This window comes from Pogona vitticeps, chromosome 3 (genome assembly GCF_051106095.1).
Source record: "Pogona vitticeps strain Pit_001003342236 chromosome 3, PviZW2.1, whole genome shotgun sequence".
Lineage (NCBI taxonomy): Eukaryota > Metazoa > Chordata > Lepidosauria > Squamata > Agamidae > Pogona > Pogona vitticeps.
The window spans coordinates 187,500,381-187,524,562 of NC_135785.1; the positions used below are offsets into that span (position 1 = coordinate 187,500,381).

The 24,182-nt window shown below is 40.0% G+C and overlaps 1 protein-coding gene across 2 annotated transcripts in view; it reads left to right on the plus strand.

Annotated features, from left to right (window-relative positions):
- SMS (spermine synthase) overlaps window positions 1-24,182 on the plus strand; it is a 40,955-nt gene that overhangs the window by 1,902 nt on the left and 14,871 nt on the right. The window contains exons 1-6 of one of the 2 annotated variants that reach the window (XM_078390443.1): window positions 71-1,775; window positions 12,310-12,433; window positions 16,777-16,867; window positions 18,003-18,067; window positions 22,725-22,900; window positions 23,524-23,678. In XM_078390443.1, the coding sequence (XP_078246569.1) occupies window positions 1,661-1,775; window positions 12,310-12,433; window positions 16,777-16,867; window positions 18,003-18,067; window positions 22,725-22,900; window positions 23,524-23,678 (726 nt within the window). In that variant the 5' untranslated portion in view covers window positions 71-1,660. Of the gene's footprint in view, window positions 1-70; window positions 1,776-12,309; window positions 12,434-16,776; window positions 16,868-18,002; window positions 18,068-22,724; window positions 22,901-23,523; window positions 23,679-24,182 lie in introns of those variants that run through there. The other variant, XM_078390442.1, reaches the window with a different exon arrangement.

Below are 24,182 nucleotides of genomic sequence, written 5' to 3' on the forward strand. Positions count from 1 at the left end.
CGCCGGCCTCATGTGCTTTATTGCAGACTCCCCCCCCCCATCATCCGTGCAATGCCTCTCCATTCATTTCACCGAGAAGCCTCGGGTGCCCTCATAGGATCTACGCTCGGCATCAGAAAATCCCCCAGAAAGGGCCGCCCTCTCCCTGACTTCCTCCCCACGGGAATATATTATTTTGGGGCATACCTAGAAATGATAAAGGCGCTAGCCCATGCCTGCCAGATAGACTTCTCAGCCGCTCTTTTGCGAAAAGTATGGCATTGGGGAGGAAGGGGAGGTCGCGCATGCCTTGCAGTCGTATTCGTGACCTTAATCTGTCCCTTCGGTGCTTTCCCTTCCATCTTTCCCCTTAACGGTGGAGCGGCGGCCGAGGAGGTCTATTCCGTTGATATTTTGCACTAGTTTCTGATATTTGCAAGGGGAAATGATGTCTCGGTATAGAGAGAGTGTGGGCCGAGGGAGCAAACGGGACTGGAGCGGGCGATATAGATGGTGTGGCTGTTGAAACAGTTAATTCGTAATTTTAACAAAAATCTAGCAGGAAGTGAGAGGCCAGGAAGCGTCCTTGTGGAGGTGGACTGGCTTCGAAAAATGTGCCGTGTCATCTTACTCTAAAAGCCATGCTTGCAATTGAAACTGCAGAGCAAAGACTCTGGGAATGTTTGGTTTTGCAATCCATCCACTCCTTTGTAGACAATAAGAAATCGTTGGCTGGGTAGCACAGGGCGTTATTTGTGCTCTTTCAGTTCCTTTAGGGATGGAATACAAGCAGGGTATATTAATTTATAACCTGTGCTGGAGAACGTCAGGAGAGATTAGTTGAAGTAAATTTGCAAGCTCCCCTGTCTGAAAAGTGCAAGAGTAGTGCAGTTTTAGCAGCATTTTGAGACCAGTAGCCAGCACTTTATTTACTGCTAACACTTCTGGTTATGAAGAATAGGGTGGAACCGATTATTGAGATACGTGTACTGTATACAGAGCAGACATGGTTTGGTCCAAACCACCCTCCCCCTTGCAGTATGGCTGGGAGGTGGCTTAGGCTAGGACTTCTGTGCCCCCAGGAGAAGAACAGTCTGTGTAACCTTGGGCAAGTTGCACAGTTCCACAGTGCCCCCAGAAGAGGCTTTTAAATATTGCCTCTTTAATGATGTGAGTGATCTTGGGTTTTTTTCAAAGAGAAAGAGGGGAAATATTTTAAATGAATGAATGACAAAACACTTGTGAGTAGTCTCTACCCAGAAAAGCCCGGAAAAGGTTGTAGTAGTTCAGAATTGACTTGGTGGCATGTCGTTGTTATTATCCCAACATCACTCTCTGAGCTTCCTGGCTAAGTGGAGATTTGAACCTGGGTCTTTCTACCTCGGATCTGGCATTTATTATTACTTCTCCATGCTGGCTTATTTTTTTAAAACTGAACATTGTTGTAGTTGTTTTGATATGCAGCATTCTTCTCTGACCTTGTCAAACCTGTGTCCTCTTGTTATCTACCATCAAGTCAGAACAGTAAGTGAGCTATTTAAAGAGTGGCTTTACCCAGTCCCACACCCTCAGTGAGTTTCCATGACTGAGTGGGCCTTCAAACCCAGGCTTTCTGGTCCGTCATTGTACCCACTGCTACACAATACTGGGTATCCTTGTGTCCCCTTAATGCTGTATAATTATGTTAGCATGTGCATATATCATGGAATCATACTTGTTTAGAACAAGGAAGAATGAACAGAAAAGAATAAACAGAAGAAATGGAAACCTTTGGATATGCTTTGTAAGAAAAAATGGTAAAGTGTTTACTTCTTAGATGTTGATCTCTACCAGTTTGTTGTTAGATTGAATTGAAAGAACAGATTCTGAAACCAGAGATAATTGGGCTCAGCTCTGAATAAAGTTAACAAGATAGTTAGCATCTAGATCACTTCATTCCAGTTGTTTGAGCCCATACTGATAATATCTATGCTGATGGGAGTTGTGTTTGGGAACAGCTGGAGGAATTGGGGTTGGGGAAGACTAGTCTAGAAGCCATTTGCCATTGGGTTCATAGGCATGATTAAAATTTTCTTGAACAAAGGACCACATTGACTGAAAAAACTTCAGTAGAGTACACCACATTTCAGAGTTCTGTTCCTCACTCTCAGCTTGGTTGTATTTAAAAAGAAACCAATACAGTGGTGCCTCGCTAGACAGTTACCCCGCAAGACAGTTTTTTCGCTAGACATTGGCTTTTTGCGATAGCTATAGCGATTCGCAAAACAGTGATTCCTGTGGGGGAATTTCGCTGGACAATGTTTGGTCCCTGCTTTGCAAACCAATTTTCGCTAGACGACGATTTTGACAGCTCCCTCCGCACTCGCAAACAGATATTTTCAGGACCTAAGCTTCGCAAGACAGCGATTTAAACAGCTGATTGGCGGTTCGCAAAGCGGCTTTCCTATGGCCGATCTTCACTAGACAACGACGATTCTTCCCCATTGAATGCATTAAACAAGTTTCAATGCATTCCAATGGGGAAATGCTTTTCGCTAGACAATTATTTCGCTAAACACCGATTTCAGTGGAACGGATTATCATCGTCTAGCGAGGTACCACTGTAAGTATGCTAGTAGATTGCTTTCATCTTTATAAGCTTAGATATAAAGGTGAGATGAGTGTGTCCCTACATGCTTTTGTGTGTTTGTGTGTGTGTGTGCGCGCGCGCTTTTACTCCTGTTTGCACTATAAGCCTATTTTAAGAGTTAAGATAATCCTTGTTCCTTCTTATCATGTGGTACATGTTAGTCTTTCAGATTATTCTTCTTGTGTAAACCTATGTGATCCCATGTGCAACGATGTTGTGTGGGTAAGCATGAAAGATAACAAGTAAACTTTATTCCCCAGCCTCATCTATCTTGGCTGTGCAGAACAAACAGTGCTGATAGTTAGTCATTCTGTGTAAAGTGTGCAGATATTTCCCTGAATAAGCACAAATGCCATGTATACTGAATAAGCACAAATATATCTACTGAATAAGCAGGTTCCATTTTTGTTTACTCACAAGCTGAAGATTGTCTGCTATAATACTTGTATAATTGCTCTGGGGGTGTTTCCATTTGTAATGATATATTTTTGTGTTTTGGGTAAACCCTTTTCTCTGGTGAGAGTTATAAACTGTCTAGTAGAGGGGGATTGAGATCTGGAACTGCTATTGTTAAAGTAATAGTAATTCAGAGCAAGTATTTTCAAAATAACAAATGTCATTAGTTTCAGTTGAGGAGCATCTCATATTATATTCTGGTGTATAAAGTATGGTGGCAGGGAGAATCTGTGCATAAAGAGTGCTGTTCTTGGTAGGTCTTAATGTTTCCTCTTAAAAAAACAAACACAGAGACACAGTCCAAAATCCTGTTGCTTATTGTAGTAACTGCTTGAGGGTTATTGTTTGCATTAATGTAGTATATTGCATAAGGGTCCCAGGGAGAGGGATACCAGAGAAAATAATGGGTTGTATTTCCTATCTACCATTTTTGTAGATAATACTGTACAAGGGTGTAGTACACAGAAACTTACACCAAACAATTTCTTGACCCTTTAAGCGGCCATAAATGTTTTATTTTTGTTGCAAAAATTGCCTCATATTGCTTTTCTGATATATAGCCTGTATGAAAAATAATTAGAATTTTGAGAAGTTATTAAAAATGTTGTGTAATAGAATCTAGGGCCAAATTTTGTACTAAGGTGTTGTTCTTGTTTTGTTTTTTTTAAATCTGCCTCCCTTTGGCAAATGCTCCCTGCTCAGACTGTAATGTTTAGAAGCCTATACCCTGTGTTATTGGATACTGTTCTTCACATCTCTGGCTGCAATCCTATACACATGTAGCGCGTCCCAGCCTTTTGAATACACTTATATAGGATTGCACTGTCAAATCCACTCTGGTAGATACATATTTAGTGGAAAAAACTTGTATACATCTACTAAAAAATGGAATGAACTTCTTAGTTCATTCTGGGTCTTCTTAGTGGTAAGAAAGTATGGAGTTACAATTCTATGCTTTTTGTTTGGAGGATTTTAAATTGGTTCCAGCTAGCTATCGCTTCTAAAATAGTGAAGCTGAAATAGTAGCATCAAGGGAATTTGGCAGAATTAGCAGAAGGCAACAGTGGTTTGGTTAGCTGCTGTCATTAAAGGCAAAACTGAAAAGCACATCTTTCAAGGAGACAGAAACCTACTATTTGGTGCAATACATGAGCCAGAAAGCGTACCAGTTGTCATATTGAAGAACTACTTGCATGGTCAAATAAACAATTGGAAGAAAGATTTCTCCTTTGCCTTTGCTCTGGAGCTGGTACTTTGAAATTTAAAGAATCAAAATGTATGATACAGTTCCCACTCTTTCTGTGATTCTGACATAAAGGTACGGTTCCTTATACCAGAATATTTCCTGAGCAGGTGGTTTTATACTGGCTACCATTGAAACAAAAACCTCTTGATTGATGTGGAAACCAACTGCATGTTGTCTGAGCCTGCAAGGTTCTTAACATGCTTGAATTTGTTCACTGATCTATAATTGCACAATGCCTATCAATTTTATCCACCCTCTCCTCTTCTTTCTGCTGTTTTTGCTTTTGCCATTACCAGAGGCTGAAAACATTTATGTACCACATGGCTGTAAGACCTAAAACAAAACAAAACAAAGAGGGGCTGTGGCCATTGCTAAACATTTGTATTCAAAATCAAAATTAAGCTAGTTATGTGGTTACTAGTTTTCCTCTTATCTAAGTTTGGCTTCTTAACTGGTCAGCAGGAATCATAATCAGAACTTGGAAATGAGTGGTTAAATTGAACTAATTGTGTGCTAATTTGCCCTTTTCCCCAACTGAAGATAGCAGAAACTGAATTTGGGGTTCCTGTTCCTTACATGGAAAACATGTGGAGAATGTATTCGCGAAGGTGAATACGTGGAGAGTTCTAACTAAACACAATTCACCTGGAGCAGGAACTGGCAAGACACTCCAGTATCTTAACCAAGAAAACTCCATGGACAGAAACAAAACGCTAAAAGATATGATGCTGGAAGTTGAGCCCCTCAAGTCAGAAGGTGTCCAACATGCCACCGAGGAAGAGCGGAGGACAAGGACAAGTAGCTCCAGAGCTAATGAAGTGGTTGGGCCAAAGCCGAAAGGACGCTCAGCTGTGGACGTGCCTGGAAGTGAAAGGAAAGTTCGATACTGCAAAGAAAAATACTGCATAGGAACCTGGAATGTAAGATCTATGAACCTTGGTAAGCTGGAGGTGGTCAAACAGGAGATGGCAAGAATAAACATTGACATCCTGGGCGTCAGTGAACTAAAATGGACAGGAATGGGTGAATTCAACGCAGATGACTATCATGTTTACTACTGTGGGCAAGAATCCCGTAGAAGAAATTGACTAGCTCTCATAGTCAACGGAAGAGTGGGAAAAGTTGTACTCGGATACAATCTCAAAAATGATAGAATGATTTCAATACAAATCCAAGGCAGACCTTTCAACATCACAGTAATCCAAGTTTATGCACCGGCCACCAATGCTGAAGAGGCTGAAATTGACCAATTCTGTGAAGCCCTACAACACCTTCTAGAACTGACAGCAAAGAAAGATGTTCTTCTCATTATAGGGGACGGGAATGCTAAAGTAGGGAGTCGAGATAAACGGAACAACAGGGAAGTTTGGCCTTGGAGTTCAAAACAAAGCAGGGCAAAGGCTAATAGAGTTTTGACAAGAGAACAAGCTGGTTGTCACAAACACTCTTTTCCAACAACACAAGAGGCAACTCTACACATGGACATCACCAGATGGGCAATACTGAAATCAGATTGATTATATTCTCTGCAGCCAAAGATGGAGAACCTCTATACAGTCAGCAAAAACAAGACCTGGAGCTGATTGTTGTTCTGATCATCAGCTTCTTATAGGAAAGCCAAACTTAAACTGAAGAAAGTAGGAAAAACCACTGGGTTAGTCAGGTATAATCTAAACCAAATCCCTTATGAATACACAGTGCAAGTGAAGAACAGATTTAAGGAACTAGATTTGGTGTACAGAGTGCCTGAAGAGCTGTGAATGTAGGCTTGTAACATTGTACAGGAAGCAACAACAAAAACCATCCCACAGAAAAGGAAATGCAGGAAAGCAAACTGCCTGTCCAACGAGGCCTTGCAAATAGCAGAGAAGAGAAGGGAAACAAAATGCAAGGGAGATTGGGAAAGTTACAGAAAATGGAATGCAGACTTCCAAAGAATAGCAAGGAGAGACAAGAGGGCCTTCTTAAACGAACAGTGCAAAGAAATAGAGGAAAATAATAGAAAAGGAAAAACCAGAGATCTGTTCAAGAAAACTGGAGATATTACAGGAACCTTTTGTGCAAAGATGGACATGATAAAGGACAAAAATGGGAGGGACCTAACAGAAGCAGAAGACATCAAGAAGAGGTGGCAAGAATACATAGAGGAATTATACCAGAAAGATCTGGCTGTCCCAGACAACCCAGATAGTGTGGTTGCTGACCTTGAGCCAGACATCCTGGAGAGTGAAGTCAAATGGGTCTTAGAAAGCCTGGCTAACAACGCCAGTGGAGGTGATGGCATTCCAGTTGAACTATTTAAAATCTTAAAAGATAACACTGTTAAGGTGCTACACTCAATATGCCAGCAAGTTTGGAAAACTCAGCAGCGGTCAATCCCAAAGAAGGGCAGGGTTAAAGAATGCTCCAGCTACTGTACAATTGCACTCATTTCACATGCTAGCAAGGTTATGCTCAAAATCCTACAAGGTAGGCTTCAGCAGTATGTGGACCGATAATTCCCAGATTTCGAAGGAGCAGAGGAACTAGAGGCCAAATTGCTAACATGCACTGGATTATGGAGAAAGCCAGAGAGTTCCAGAAAAATATCTGCTTCATTGACTACGCAATAGCCTTTGACTGTGTGGACCACAGCAAACTGTGGCAAGTTCTTAAAGAAATGGGAGTGTCTGACCACGTTACGTATCTCCTGAGAAATCTATAGGTGAGACAGGAAGCAACAGTTAGAACTGGACATTTAACAACTGATTGGTTCAAAATTGGGAAAGGAGTACAACAAGTCTATATATTGTCTCCCTGCTTATTTAACTTATATGCAGAATACATCATGCGAAAGGCTGGACTGGAGGAATCCCAAGTCGGAATTAAGATTCCCAGAAGAAATATCAACAACTTCCTATATGCAGATGATACCACTCTGATGGCAGAAAGAGAGGAGGAATTAAAGAACCTCTTAATGAGGCTGAAAGAGGAGAGCACCAAAAATGGTCTGAAGCTCAACATTAAAAAAACCAAGATCATGGCCACTGGCCCATTCCTGGGAAATAGAAGGGGAAGATATGGAGGCAGTGACAGATTTTACCTTCTTGGGCTCCATGATCACTGCAGATAGTGACAACAGCCACGAAATTAAGAGACGCCAGCTTCTTGGGAGGAAAGCGATGACAAACCTTGACAGCATCTTAAAAGGCAGAGACATCACCTTGCCAACTAAGGTTGGCATAGTCAAAGCTAAGGTTTTTCTAGTAGTGTTGTATGGTAGTGAGAGCTGGACCATAAAGAAGGCTGACCACCGAAGAATTGATGCTTTTGAGTTGTGGTGCTGGAGGAGACTCTTGAGACCCTGGGCTGCAAAGAGATCAAACCTATCAATTCTGATGGAAATCAACCTTGAGTGCTCACTGGAATCACAAACCTGAAGCTGAGGCTCCAGTACTTTGGCCATCTTATGAGAAGACTCCCTGGAAAAGACCCTGATGTTGGGAAAGTGTGAAAACAAGCAAAGGGAATGACAGAGGACGAGATGGTTGGACAGTGTCATCGAAGCTGCCAACATGAATCTGACCAAACTCCGGGAGGCAGTGGATGACAGGAGGGCCTGGCGTGCTCTGGTCCACGGGGTCACAAAGAGTCGGACACGACTTAACGACTAAACAACAACATGGAAAACATATGCTGTAGAGTTGATCTTTACAAACAGCACTTCTTGAGTCTTGAGTAGAGTGGTTAACAGTGGTTAAGGCTACAGTTATTCAGTATAAAAAATGTCAGTTCAGTGATCTTGAATACAGTATTAACCTTTGAAAGCTGAGGAGCAGGAGTAAAGGCAAAGGTCTGTGTTGTTTGCAGACACAATTACATTCACATGAGACAACAAACGGAAAACCTGGCATATCATGTAGTGAAAGCATTTATAAAAAAACCATGGGGCTTCCTTCTGAAATTCTTACTGTATTATCTAAAATCAGCTGCTCCCCTTCTCTGGTTTATTCCATCGCAGTAACCTAAGACACCCCCTCCAAAAAAAGAGAACAAACTTTGAATTCTTTCTCTGGTCTGCTGAGAGGTAACAAATGAGAGGTCCGTAGCTCATGACTAACAGACAACAGAATAATACATGGATTGCTTCACTGTAAGCAAAAATGTGTTAATCACCAGGTTGCTAATTCATGATAAATCAAGGCTCCTCAGATCTCCTACTTGTTCTCATGTCATACAAACATTCCCATTGTGGAAGAGAATTCTTGGGACTTTTCCAACACTGTGGAATTTGCAGGCCCTTATTGTCCACAAATTGCCTTGAGGGAAGCAATTTTTGTTTTTATGTATACACCATAATATTAATAAAGCCTTGTACCAGGCTTTCTGAATATTTCATCTCATGAACAGCAAAATGCAGTTTCTAAATAAATATTGAGCTTATTCAGAATCAGCTGTCTTCAGTAAAAGTTAGTTGCTGTTGAAATGGATATAGAACAAATATTATGGAGCATGTAATCAAGGCAACTGTCTTCCCACTTCTTGTTCTCTTTATTAATACACCAAAACAGACCAGTATGTCAAGATATTTAATCTGAAAGTGCGACAAAAGCCAAATTTCATACAGATCACTTTTTGTGTGTAGGCATCCTTCAGTCTTGAGAGACTATGGTAACGTGCTCTGAATAGAGGTCTTGGAACAACGTCTGGTGTGGCTGAGAAGGGCAATTTGAGAGTGACAATCCCTTCCACACTGAAGACAAATACAATCTGTCCGCTGTCCAGCTCCCTGATTTTGCTGGTTTTGGAACTGCCTCTTTGTCTCGGCCTGCTGAACAAGTGTGTTTTCAAATTGGGAGAGGCCATGCTGCAGATCACTTTATGTTGAAGATAATTGGAAAGCTTATTTGGCTTTACAAACATAATGGTCTAAGAAAGAGTTAATATTTCCCTAGAATCTTTTGCTTTTATTCAGTAGCTCCCTAGCTTTCTATTTGTTCATAGTTCTAATAGAAAATAAGTTTTTTCATTTGCTGCTTTCTCATTCTTACCATGTTGTGCTGTTTTATTCCCCATACCATTTTCTTTTGCCTTTTTAAATACTTGGACCTTTCTATTAACCTACTCCAGCCTGAGGGTTGTAGTCTGAACATCTGAAGCCCTGTCAACTAGCATAGCCATTAGTTAGGTATCGTGGGGATTAAAGGTTATCAAAATTTATGGAGACACAGGTTGGGGAATGTTGCTTAGCATGATCATATTGTCATAGATTAGGCAATGTATATCTCTCCAAAGGATCATCTCTACAGAAGAATAAAATGAGTAATATCTGTACTTTTTGTAGCTCAAATTGTATTGGGTACAATTTGCATGTTAAAAGTGCATGTAAAGTATGTGTGGGGAATCTTTGGGCCTCTAAATCTTTTTAAAATTTCAATATTATTATTTCAATTCCCATATGACCCTGCCAGCATTAGCGATGGCAGTAGAATTTTTTTGTTAAAAAGTTATCTTAGGGATGGTTTGTGATTATACAATTAAGGGGAATATCTATTGCTCTTAGTAGGGCACATGTTTTGCAAATTCCTATCATCTTCAGAAAGGTCTGGGAAAGATTATGATGTGAAACTCTGAGGAGCCATTGCCAGTCAGAGGACGAACAGTGAGCTGGATAATCCAACTTTCTGACTTGCTAGAAGGCAGTTTCCTATGTTCTGCTTAGAACAGAGGTGGGAGACTTGTGCTCTTCCAGTGTTATTGCTGTAGCCCCAGTCAGTGGTGATGTAGCTAGAGATAATCAGAATTGTCATCCAGCAAGAACTGGAGAACCACAGTTTGGCCACCTAGCCTTAGATACCTGCCTTGGTATGCACATAAGCCAGAAAGCCAGAGTGATCCTAACCCCCTGTGTGTATTCATGTTTGTTATATAAATGGTGTAGTTGTGTGTCCCGTGCATATATTACTATTCATATGAAAAAATAGGGGGAAAAACACAATGCTTGTGATTTGGCTTGCAAAACAGGAAGGCAAAGGGAAATCTGAGCACTACTGTGTAAGATGGAGAGAGTATTCCTCAATTAAAATAGTTGAGGGAGGGAACCCCCTTCATATTTGTAATCTTTTCAAAACAAATAACTTAGCCTGTTCCTCACATCTATGCAAGGGTATGTAATAAAACAATTGGCTTCAGCAGAAAATCTCTCCCACAGTTCTAACAATAGATGCATTTTCTAAAAATATTTATGAATATGAAACCACAGGAAAGACCTTTGTTTTCATGCTGCTAGCTATACATAGACAGGCAGCAGGAATCTCATCAGGCATTCCACAACTTGGGAAACTGAAATTTTAACACCACAAGTTGTGGGGTCACACCATCATCACCATCCTCCTTTGATTTGAATATCAACCTTCTCTATAGAAGCCTAGGGCACCTAACAGCCTTCAGAAAGACACAGATAGAAATCAGCATACAGTGGTGCCCCGCACAACGAGCGATTTGTTTAACGATGAATCCGCTTAGCGATGTGTTTTTTGCAATCCTTTTTGTGATCACATAGCGATGTTTCTAATGGGAAAACATCGCTTTGCGATGATTGGTAAGCATTTTGCAGCTGATCAGCGGTTCCAAAATGGCTGCCGGATAATTAAAATGGCCGCCCGCAGCATTTTCGCGCCCTTTCCTCGCTTACTGGGCAGCGAAATTGGCGGCCGCATGGAGGATTTCCGCATAGCGGTGAGTTTACAGCCCATAGGAACACATTAAACGTGTTTTAATGAGTTCCTGTGGGCTTTTTTGCCCCGCATAGCGACAAATCCACAAAGCGACAATTTTTTTGGAATGGATTATCGTCGCTATGTGGGGAACCACTGTATTATAAAATATATGGACTTGCAGGTATTAAAAATCACAAATTACATATCTCTGATAAAATGCAGTAAAGCAGGGGCTAGGGAACTTTTTTACTTTTTACCCCCAAAAAACATTTATATAAGCCAACTTTACCCCCTTGATTTTTCTCCATATATTTAAACAAGTTTGATGAAGCTACCCTTTTTCCCACCTTAATTCAAGCCTTGCCTGTTCCTTTTTTCATAGTTTTGAGTCTCTCTCTCTCTCTCTCTCTCACACACACACACACACACACCCTTCCTCCCTCCCTCCATTTTCTCCATACCTTTTCCACATATATTTAAATAAGCTTGATGAAGCCCTCGGTCTCTCGCACCTTCCTTCCCTCCTTCCCTCGTTAACTTGATCCTTTCCCACCTCCTGCTTGCTTGCAGTGATCTCCTGTGGTTGACTGCCCGGGCTATTCCACAGCTGTAACCAATCAAGCAGGCTTATCTCCGATCTCTGAAATAATGGATTTACAAGTGCCCTGCTGCAACCAAGGAAGTAACAGGGAGAGTTGCCTTACAATTTAAGGTTTGGCTGCAGGGAGTAGGGGTGGGAGGGGGTAGCACTCTGCTCATTACCCCCAGGATTTTCACTTTTACCCTGTTCCCAGACCACTGCAGTAAAGCCATAATATGAATGAATAGCAAGCTATGTTCTTTGTAATTTTTGGCCCCACTGCACAGGAGTCTCACCCTGTGTGCACGCGTGGGGAGGGGTGCAAGCCAAAACTGGAACTAAACTACTATAGTGCCAACTCCGGCTGCTGGTGTGGGAATGTTAGCAGCAGTGATTTACACAAAAATATGATTGTCAGTATTCTGAAAGTTCTTGTAAATAAATACATTTGTTCTGGTGTCTGTATGAGAAGTATGTGGTGGTAAACCAACTTCTGCTGAAAAGGAATTTCATCTTTAACTTACCATAAAAAAGGTAGTTTATTACTTTTTTGTAAAAATAAAATATATTGAGTTTAGTTGAGTTTAGATCCTTGAATTTTGAAGAGTGTTTTGATTGACGTTAAGCTCAGGTTGAGAGTTAAACATGCATTAAGGAAAAAGAAAAAGCTTGATGCGTATGGATTCATTGATAATTTGTCTCTCTTCTCTTTCATATCTAGCTGACTGTAATGCCGTTTTTAAAAGTCTACAGCCCATCTTCCAAAAGCAGGGAATGACAGAGACATTCTGTCACAATTGGGAAGACCATGGTTACCTAGCAACATACGTTAATAAAAATGGCAGGTAAGTTGAGTTTAGATCCTTGAATTTTGAAGAGTGTTTCGATTGATGTTGGCGAGAACCAGGTAAAAGTTTGTATATTCAGTCCCTTCAGATAAATGAAAAGGACATTTACCACCAGCACCTCAGTTATAATAAGTTAATTTAAAGTTCCTGCAGCATCGAAAGCTGGTAATCTTGGGAACAGCAGGTAGTCCTGCTGAAGGCCACTGAGATGAAGTGCTATAAATTCTAGACTACTCTCATTAAATTGCTAATAGAAATGCAGACTGCAAAGACATATGTGGAGGCTAGGCATGGGTGTTATAATTATCAAAATATAATTATTTCAGTGTATAAATTAAATTATAAATTAACTGGACTTTTTGAGGCATAGCTTGAATGTATCAATGTGATATTCTTCTAAATGACAGCTGCTTGGCAGTGTCAAGAAAACACTGCTTGAGGAGATTTGCACTGGCTAGGAGTAGTATAGGTAGAGTGATCAATTTGATAATCTCCCACTTAGACTACTCTAGTGCTGTGTGCATGGGGCTGTTCTTGAAGATGGTAAGGAAATTACAGTTCATTCAAAATGTAGGTACTGGGCTTGTAATTGTGCGGGGTGTTCTGAGAAGACAGTTTGCTGGTTTTGAAAGCATGTTGCTGAGCTCTGGAAAATTGTATCTCTAAAACTCTGCATTATTAGGGATGCCTATGTTTCAAGGAATGCCTGTTTTCATGTCAGCTTGCCTAAAGGTTTAGATCTTTTTCACAGCTGTCCCTGCAGGTACTGTTCCATGGGCAACAAACTTGTTAACAATAGACACAGGATATTCGTATTTGTCTCCAATTAAAGGGAGGGGTTTCTGAGTTCTGGTGGAAGTTAAATATATAAGTATAAACACTTCTGAATTGGACTTTGTGGAATAAAATTAAATATAAAACTTCTAGTTTAACCTTAGGTGAAGGATTTGGTTGGGTTTTTTTTAGCAAGGACTGTAGAATCTAGAGTAATTGTACATAGACTTGCAGCCTTGAGTATTAATAGTACACATGACAATATTGAAACAATAGTCATCGAAGTCAAAGCGTAGGAATAATCCCAATATGGGAGCCAGTATGGTAGAAAACTTAAGCTTGCTTCCCAACTATCTCTAGTTGAGAATAGGAAATGTGCATATATGATGCAAAGAAAATGAAATTTAATAGGAATTTTTGTTGTATAACTTAAGAACAAAAGGAAATGGTCATGAAGTTCTGCTATAGGCAGCTGACATTGATGCTTGTTTACTTTCAGGTTTCGGATGAAACCTCATTCCTGTGCCACACGCAGGGCAAGGCTCCTGCACAATGGGGACAAAATTTAGAGGGAATGTTGCCTAGGAATAAATCCCATAGAGCACAATAGGATTTACACTTGAGTAAGCAAATATGGGGTTACCGTACAGTACTTTTTTAGCTTTGTTACAGTCTTTCAACATCATCAATCCTTCTAATAACATAAACACCGTAGTATTGAAATACAGCATGGACCATAGGGCAGTTTCTCTGATTATAGCAGGATCTAGTGCAACTGGGGGGGATGAGAAAATAACTGCATCCACCAATAAGATGTTGGATTTAGCCCACCATTTGCAAATTTATTGCAACCTCTTATTTTTTTATTTCCAAGTTAATTGCAGCCATGATTTGACTTCCTGCTAGATATAGCTGGGTTTTCATAAGGTGAACAACACTGGCTGGTTACTATTTTTCTTTTGTTCCAAATGCAAAAACAGAGAAAGTGCTCATCTAGAAAGATGACTTGATGCTTTAATATTTTGGTCTCTTTGTTTTAGATTGTTCTTTTAAGTAATTAATTCAGCAGCAATCTTTCCATCAGGCTGTAGGGCAAAGTGAGGGAAGGGAACCAGAGCTAGTCCATTGCTTCTACCAAGAGACCCTCTGCCTTAGGGACTCTCTCAGCTTTCACATAGTCACATCTGTTACATCAAGTCTTGAACTGTTTACCCTATTGAAGGCAATCCTAAAATGGCATTGTAATATGTGCCAGTGGCACTTAAGTGTATTATGCATAGCGTGTAGCATTGAACCTACTTGGCTTCACCTAGATTAGAAATCCATTTGTTCCATTCTGCCCACCCCGATGCTCTTTTCTCTTTTCTTCCTCGTACAAACTGGTCTTCATGCTGATTTCCTCCCACCTTGCATCCCAGCTCTTGCTCACTTTTGATACCACAGTACAGTGGTGCCTCGCTTAACGATTATCTCATTAAACGACGAATCTGCTTTATGATGAGGTTTTTGCGATCGCAAAACGATGTTTAGATAGGGAAATTTCGCTTCATGATGATTGGTTCCCTGCTTCGGGAACTGATTTTTTGCTAGACGATGATTCTAAAACAGCTGATTGGTGGCTCTAAAATGGTCGCCCACTGTGCAAAATGGCTCCCCGCTGTGCTTTAGGACGGATTCCTCACTTTACAGGCACCGAAAATGGCCACCCCTTTGGAGGATCTTCGCTGGACGCTGAGGTATTTAGCCCATTGGAACACATTGAACTGGTTTTCAATGCATTTCAATTGACTTTTTCGTTTTGCTTGTTGAGGATTTCGCTTAACAGCGATTTCAACGGAATGAATTATCCTCGTCAAGCGAGGCACCACTGTACTCATTTCTACTTACATGGAGCTGGAACTCCATTTTTCAAGATTGGGGATACTGATTTCACTGCTACTGCTTTGGAACAGTTTAAGCAGTGTATATTGCTTGCATGATTTATGTGTACTTAGCATATTGTCACCTATACCAATTTGTCTGAAATACTGATGCCAGTACATAATTTTATGTGAAAAAAATGAGAGTTGGTAACACCCTAGTGGACAACAGTGTGTCTAAGGTTGTAGCCAGACAGAAGTGACCTCACTCTTGTACAAGAATCCACGAAATGCTTATGATCAGGCACTAATAGGAAGTAATTTCAGTAGTTCCAGTGGGAGCTTTGTGATCCTATTTCAAGGCATAACCAATCCAATTATTTAAATTAGTAGTGTTTATGCATATTTTATTTCTAACTGTTGCTGTTTTGGGGATGGATGAACAATCACACTTTCAAAAATACTGATAACTACTGTGTTCACGGAAAGGATCAGGTGGTAGCATTTTATCTCACAGGCTTTATGTGTGAATTGTGCCTCTTTACAGAAGGGTTCAGCAAATGCTCATGATCAAGCACAGAAAGTCGGTTGGGCCAATTGGGGAAAATAATTTCAAGCTATAATCAATCTACGTACTTGCTAAAGCTGAGAGATCAGTAGTGTTCCTGCAAAAGGCCCAGGTTTCTAGCTCTTCCCATTTTTGAGATATTTTGGGACAAATAAACAGTCTTTCTAAAATACTTTTAAGATTAGCAACTTCCCCTTTTTCTTTCAGTTTGTAAACACTGGGCTGGATTTAGAATAAGCTAGTTGAACATAATTCCCATTTATGTAATGTGGACCAAGTACAGCTTAATGGGTCTTAGTCTCTGAGTTAACGTATATTGGACCGCACTTCCAGTCTGTGTATTGTAATTATAAATTTGTGTGGAAAAGAGTTCAGTAATATTTTCAGTTTGTAACAGTTCTTTGTGTAAATTTTAAAGAAAAACTAATTTTTTTTGAATTAGATCCTGACTTTGATTTAGACTACACTGCTAATATCATTGGGACTTCTTAATTATGCTAATTTATGTCCCATTGATTTCACTGTATGTGCTGTGGAGTATTATAGGGGAGGATTTCGATGACATTTCAAATTTTCTCTGAACTTGCATTTGAACGCATAAGCAAGTTCAAACATGTTCATGAGTAATCTGGCCTAGCCATAAGCTCAAATCTAGGTTGCAGAAAAAAATATGACATGATAGAAATCCTCTTCCTAACTTAATACATCTGGATCAACTTAGTATCTTTCTGGATAAAATTTATTAAAAGTGTTGTTACAAGAATGTGTTGGGCTTTTTTAAACTCAAAGTGCTATAAGCCCCATCAAGCTCTTTTTTTTTTAACACTTCAGATATTATTACAGTTTAATGATATGAGTGGAAGGGAAAAAGAAGCAAACATTTTGAAGCTGATTGATCTGGCAGTGGGTAAGGGAAGAGTAGGCCTGAAATGAACCAAAGACAGCCTTGTTGGTGGTAGGTTCCATGAAGGAGCTGAATTCTCAGTGAATATAGACGGTGGTTAGGATATAGAGACAGTGGAGGCATTCTTTTTGTTTGGCACTTTCTCCTTGATCCTGATCTGGCTTTGTCATGGTATGATGTTGATGCAAGGTCTAAGTTGATCCTGTTCCAAAAATATTTTCATCTTCCTGTCCAGTTTTGCCAATCTGAGAATTTATCCCCATGGGTTGGTGTTGGTTGATGTACAAAACTACAGTGATTTGAATGGAAGAGAAGAAACAGAACAGGTAGGCATAATGATTAATGTATAATAGTGCAGCAATTCTTTTAGATGCATGTTTTACTGGACTGAAATGTTCCTTTAGCTTTTCCTGTAAAGTTCAGAGACTGTGCCATGTTTCTTCTATCATGAAGATTCAGAGGTGTGAGAAAACTTAAGTTTAAATGGCATTGCACTGAGCCTGCCGTAGTTTCTCACTGTGTAAGCCTTAGCTTACACATTTCTCTCTTTTCAGCACTGCAGGAAAAAAGTTAAAAGAATCTGCTTTGACTTCAATTTAATCACAATTCCCCTGTGATGTCCACAGTCACGGATTTGCTTGTATTATGGCTAGTGAGAAGAAGTCAAGCTCAAAGGGGCAGTTTTGGATCTTGGCTTATTTTGAAATGGAAGTGCGAACTGGCTTTCGAGGTTTCCAGTGCCCTGGCTGCCCTGCCCTGGCCTGCCTCCTTCAGGTGCTGTCTCTGAGTGGGCGCCTGCCAAAAAAGGGAAGCCTGGGATGTGCAGCAAACTGTTGAACCAGCGGTTCTTGCCCATCTCTAATTATAAACAAACAAAATGGTGGAGAACCTCTCCAGTTCTCTGGGTTTACATACCTCTTTAGGTAGTATGTTTTGGGAGACAGATGAATGTTCTCCTGACGAGCCCCTTGCATGCTTCATCTAAAGAAAACATGAAATTCCATACTTCTTATACCTCAAGAAGCAATTCTAGAATGATGAAAGCTTAAATCATGAGCTTCTTTACAGTTAATGTGGGGAAACCTCTCTGTTATCCTTCTACTAACAAACTACAAATAAGTTAAAGCAGTATCTAAATATCAGTATATGTTTGCTGAAAACATTTATTTTCCCAACTCAGATAGACATCTAAGAAAGCAAAGTGTTATTTTTTTCATCCTTCCTTCAGGGCTGCATCAGTGTCTATGTTTAATAGAGTAATTCATTCATAGATTTATAATACTAGGCATTGTGCATTGTGGAAGTAAGAAAGACAAGTTGACTGAATAAAATAAGTGTAATTGAAATCGATGAGCTTCAGTGTGATGACATTTTTAGCCTCACTTGGGCTTGCCGTGTTGCCAGCCATGTTTTACCCTACTGCATTGTTTGTTTGTATTATTTTGTTTTGTTTTCTTTCAGCTTTTAAACAAGGTAGAAGAAAGAATGAAAGAACTGTTTCACGGAAATATCAAAAGGGTAAAAAGGTGAGAATTTTTGTAAATCTGGACAACTTTTAAATGTGACTGACGATAAAGTTTGCTCTGAAGACATAACTGGAAACTTCAGCATGTAATTCCTGCAATGTGTAATAACTGAACAATGGCAAATGGTCACATATGCTTTACAGATTTCTACAACCTTTTACCCAAACATTTTTATCTTTCCTACATTTTGTTGTACTTAAGTTTCATTTGGTTTATGCTGATCCTTAATAATCCTGTGGTAATGTAATTTCATTTACTAAATTTCTTTGGTGGTGGCGGTGCTACTGAGGATGACGATCACAGCAAAGCCTTATGAATTCTTTTCATGCCCACTGGGGCACTAAATTTATTAAAAATAATCTTTTTTTTTTTTAAAAGAAGAAAGCAATTTTGAAAGAAAGTTTTCAAAATGAAAGCCTATACAAAATAGTAGGGTGTTTACCACATGTGAGATGGTCAAGAAGGATGGGACTAGTTTGATTTCCCTTGGAAGGGTGTTCCACAATTGAGGGGCTACTACTGAGACACAGAAAGCTCATTCTCAGGTACAGTGGTGCCTCGCACAACGGGCGCCTCGTAGAGCGATGAGTTCGCTCTATGAGGCCGTTTTTGCGATCGCAAATGCGATCGCAAAACAGTGCCCGCATAGGGCGAAGGTCGGTAAGTGGTTCGCTTACCGACCTTCGCTTTGCGACCCGCTGATCAGCTGTTCAGCGGCTACAAAATGGCCGCCGGACGCCCCAAAATGGCCGCGTGCAGCGTTTTCGCGCCCTCGTAAAGCGAGGGGAGGGCGCGAAAATGGCTGCCGGCCATAGGGAAGCATCGTTGAACAGTGAGTATTCGGCCCAATTGGGACGCATTAAACCATGTTTAATGAGTTTCAATGGGCTGTTCTTGCCCCGTTCAATGATGCTTTCACACAGCGAGGGTTAATCCGGAACGGATTAACCTCGCTGTGCGAGGCACCACTATACTCATCAACATAGCCTGTTGAAGCGGTAGGACATGCAACAGAATCTGTGTGGAAGGTCTCAGAATTCCCGGTAGGCTTATATGTGAGGAGGCAGTCTTTCAGATATCTTGGTCCTGCACTGTTTAGGCTTTGTACATAAACACTAGAATCTCAGATTGAGTTTAAAGATAGATTGGAAGCCAATGCAGTTGGTTTAGGATCAATGACATATAGTCTCTAGTATGTAAACAAGATAACATTCTAGCCGCTGAACATTTTTCAAGGGTAGTCCCTTGAAAGTTGCAAATTAAGTTGCAGTTTTTGGAGGCCAACAGTTTTTTCATGCCTTATTTTCTTCCCCCCTTTTTGCAAAGTAAAAGTATAGGGGGCATGGTTAGGCAGAGAGGTTCAGTAGAACTGGCCTAGAACACTTTAGTCGTCATTCTTATGCATGCTGGTGAGTGTGAGAAATTAGCAAAAACAACAACAACACCAAATTAGAAAATCTTCCTTGCTTTTTGAGTATTCTGAAAGGAACTATAGTGGGGTCCATTATAGTATCTCAACTTTTTCTAGACCATGCCAATGGAAAGGAATTGACTGTTCTCTTGCAGTGCAGACCCTGTTATGGTGAGGGAGCAGGTGGTTCATTAGTCCAGCCTTTCCAGTAGGTATAGATCTACCCTAAATGATTTGGAGAATTGTATGACTCCATTCCCAACCCACTTGGACTTTTAAAATTGTTGTGCGAGGTCTTTTTCTTGGCCCCACCGCCCTCATGCTTGGGGTGGACACAGGAGAGGGCCCTTACGGCAGGTGCTCCCAGGCTCAGGAACCCCCACAGGATATCAGGCTGACCATTTTCCTTCAGTCCTTCTGCCAGGAGGCAAAGCCCTTCCTTTTTCAGGCAGACTTTTAATAAGTTAACTACTGCTGAGGAAATGGTTTTAAGGGAATAATTCTTTTCTCTTTTTGAAATATGATTTTTAACTTGTTTTATTTTGAATTTAGCTCATTATAATAATTAATGGATGAGACCTTGTTGCTTAGCATTGTAAGTTGCACTAAAGTAGGCTTGCTGAGTCACTGGAGTTCCATTTGCTTCAAAGTGGCCTACTCTAATTGCTGCTTACCATGCTAAAGAAAGTTGCAGCTAGAGTAGACCAATTTGAATCAATGGAATTTAACAGAAAAATTAACTCACCAAATACCCATGAATTCAGTGAGTATACTATAGTGCAGTTTACTATGCTAAGCAACATTTATTGTTCCATTTATTGTTGTTGTTTAGTCATTAAGTCGTGTCTGACTCTTTGTGATCCCATGGATCACGCCAGAGCACGCCAGGCCCTCCTGTCTTCCACTTGGCTGTTGCAATTTTTATTTGGTTGATAACTGCAAACTGATATTTATAATCAAATAATTAGGGCCTGGGTTTTGCTTCTGTCATGTACTGCCCTCTAGTGTTCATTAAAATGTTTCATAAACACCAAGACTTCAGAACTGTGAAAAATCATAGCTAACTTTAGGAGAGCAGGGTCACCAGCTGAAATTTTTAAAAAAAACTTTCTATCTTCATGAGGCACACAGTGAATTATGTAAAAGCATTAAAAAGACGCACATATATCCACTATTCTGTAGCAGCCTGTTTGACACTTAATTTATATCTAAGCAATGAGAAAGTTTACATATCAGCCTAGGAATTCAGTTTGAGTTGTAATTTCAGATAAATATTTTTTAAAATTAATTTTTATTTTTTATTTTCTTTACAAAGGTAGGGTAAGATAAGGGGCAGCTGGGGTAGGGGTACCCTTGGAGGGGGTGGATTTGAATGGATACACTACAAATCAATATTTTTCATAGTAATTCTGTACATTCTCTTCATAGTAATAGTTCCACATTTCATAAAGAAATATAAACAGTGAGCGAGAGGGAAAATCAAATTCAGACAGATATATTGTTATTCTAATTATTGATTATGTAGCTGTTAGTCTTTATCCATCATTTATTCTGTCTCTTCTGCAGCCATACAGTTAACTATGTATCAGTCCACTATTCTATCTACGTTGTAACCATGTATATAATTGTGACCAAATTTTCCAATGGTCTTTTTTCTTTTTTGCATCTAGCCAGTCTGATAGTACAGTGGTGCCTCGCTTAACGAGTGCACCGTATAACGATGAAATCGCTTAGCGATCCATTTTTTCGGATCGCTAATGCGATCGCTCAACGTTTTTTAAATGGGGCAAAATTCGCTTTGCGAAGACCGGTAAGCGTTTCGCTTACCGATCTTCGCAAAACGAACCCCGCCGATCAGCTGTTCGGTGGCCAAAATGGCCGCCGGAAGCCGGGAAATGGCCCAAAATGGCCGCGCGCAGCGTTTTCGCGCCCTCGTTAAGCGAGGCGAGGGCGCGAAAATGGCTGCCGGCCATCCTGAAGCATCGCTGAACGGTGAGTATTTGGCCCATTTGGAACGCATTAAACATCGTTAAACGATGTTTAATGCATTCCAATAGAAATCCCTGCCCCGTTCAGCGATGCTTCAGCATAGCGAAGGTTAATCCGGAACGGATTAACCTCGCTATGCGAGGCACCACTGTATGTCCATTTCTGCGCTTTCAAGGATTTTATCTATCACTTCATCTATTTGCAGTGTTGTAGGTTCTTTCCAGTGTTTTGCAAAAACTATTCTTGCTGCTGTTATAATATGAATAGTTAATTTTTTCAGAGTCTAGTATATCAGCAAGATATTTAATAGGAATAGTTCTGGTACCATTGGTATTGAAGTTTCTAATACAGTGGTGCCTCACATTACGAGCGCTCCGTTTTACGATGAAATCGCTTTATGTTGAAGGTTTTGCAATCGCAAAACAATGTTTCCTATGGTGGAATTTCGCTTTGCGATTCTCACAAAGCGATGATTTTCGGCCAGCTGATTGGCGGTTTCAAAATGGCCACTGGGTAAAAAACATGGCTCCCCGACGTTTTCTGGGACGGATTCCTCGCTGCACAGACAGCAAAAATGGCCGCACTATGAAGGATCTTCGCTGGATGGTGAGTTTCAAGCCCCTAGGAATGCATTAATCCCCTAGGAACGCATTAATCGGGTTTTAATGCGTTTCTATGAGCTTTTTAATTTTGCATTACAACGTTTTCGTTCTACAGTGATTTCGCTGGAATGAATTAATGTAATACGAGGCACCACTGTATCTCTTGTAGCATCTGATTCACTTTACTCCAGTATTTTTGGGCGTCTGAGCACATCCACCACATGTGATAAAATGTTCCTTCTTTCTGTTTTTGTTTCCAACATATATTTGAAATCTGGGTGCTTGTTTTAGCCAGTGTTGTGGGGGTCAGTGTTGTGGGGATTTTTAAAATATTTTTAACACAGTCAGATAACCCAACAAGAGACTGCTTGGCATTTTGCTACATCAGAAAATAGTATTATGAGTTCTCCATATCACTGTCTTGTAGCTTGAAAACTTACCATAACTCAGAAACATTCTTTTTTGGTTTGCTTTTGCAACTGATAAAAGGTTACCTTAATATTGTCAACATTGAAAAACTTAAAATGTGATGACTATTAGGGCTACACATCTCTAAGAAGTTATATTTTAAAGGAATTTTAAGGAATTATCTCTATGTGCAACTTAGATAAATTTAAAACTGATTTATTTTGCTTTGATTCTTTTCCTCCCGTAGGTTGCCAGGCATTGTGAGAGGAGATGCCATTGATAGATACTGGCCTACAGCAGATGGACGATTGGTGGAATATGACATAGATGAAGTTGTCTATGATGAAGAATCAGCTTACCAGAATATTAAAATATTACACTCAAAACAATTTGGAAATATTCTTATCCTCAGTGGGGATGTTAGTGAGTGTTGCAGTCCTTATAAAATGTATTGTTGGTTGCCTGAGAGTCGGTCAGCACATGTTGCATTGCTCTGAAGCAAGCACAAGCCATCTTCTCAAGTTATGATTCTGGCACACGAGGAGAGGAACAAGCCAGGTGTCTGGTTTTGCCTGCATTGTTCAAACAGAGGCAGAAGCTCCCTGGTATGATTGGCTACTTCTGCTGTCAGGAAGAGCCAAGCAGGAATCCTCAGGCAGGATGAACTAGTAGACTTGCCTTTTTCCACAGTAAGCCAGAAAACCCAACCATTGTGCTGTACTCTGTTGTCTGAATCAGGCATAATAGCCTGAATAAACTGATCCATTGTGTTCATACCTGTCAGAGGAAAATAATGGTGACTCTATTATTAGGTCCCTTTCATATTTCTAGATTATAAATGTATAAATATAAAATAGTAATTTTATTTTTGTAAATTTATAAAAACATTTCAGGGTGTTTCTTCTTGTCTGTATTGATTACAGTGTCATCTAAAATTTATGGTTAAGAGCCCTATTTTTTAAAATTGATATTAGCGAAGGGTGTTTCTTATCATACTAAGTGCATACTGATATATATGTATATATTTTAAAAATGTATTTTTTTAGATTTGGCAGAGAGTGATTTGGCATATACTCAAGCTATAATGGGCAGTGGGAAAGAAGACTACACTGACAAAGAAGTACTTATTCTTGGAGGTGGTGATGGGGGAATATTGTATGAAATAGTCAAACTGAAACCAAAGATGGTCACCATGGTAGAGATATCCTTTTATTAAATAACGATGGCCCATTTTAAAAAACTGTATCATATTTTCTGTCTTTGCGTCTTGAAATGTCAAAGTAACTGGTTGATTTATCATGGTTTCTGCTGCCGTCACTGAAGTAGCTTAGATTCTGCATTGTGTCTTGAGTGTCTTACATTTGATTCAGGTAGCATAGTTTGGGTATAGCTTCCTTATTACAGCTTTTTAATTTTGTTAGAGTAAAATATTTTTAAGATTTTGGCTACTGCTGCTGATCACAAAAAACTCAGTTGTTTCTCAGTAGGGCTAAGTGAACCATATTTATTATTAATGTTGATGTACTTAATTAGTATTCCATTCAGAGAGGGGCAGTCAAGTTCCATGGTTTTCAGTTGCTAAGGGCCACTTTTCAGGTTGTCCGGTTGTTCAGAGGCCGTGTACTCAACGGGTTAAGGGACTAAGGGGAAAGTCTTAGTACAAAAAAATAGAAAATAGAGAAGGTAATTAAAAATAACCAGCACA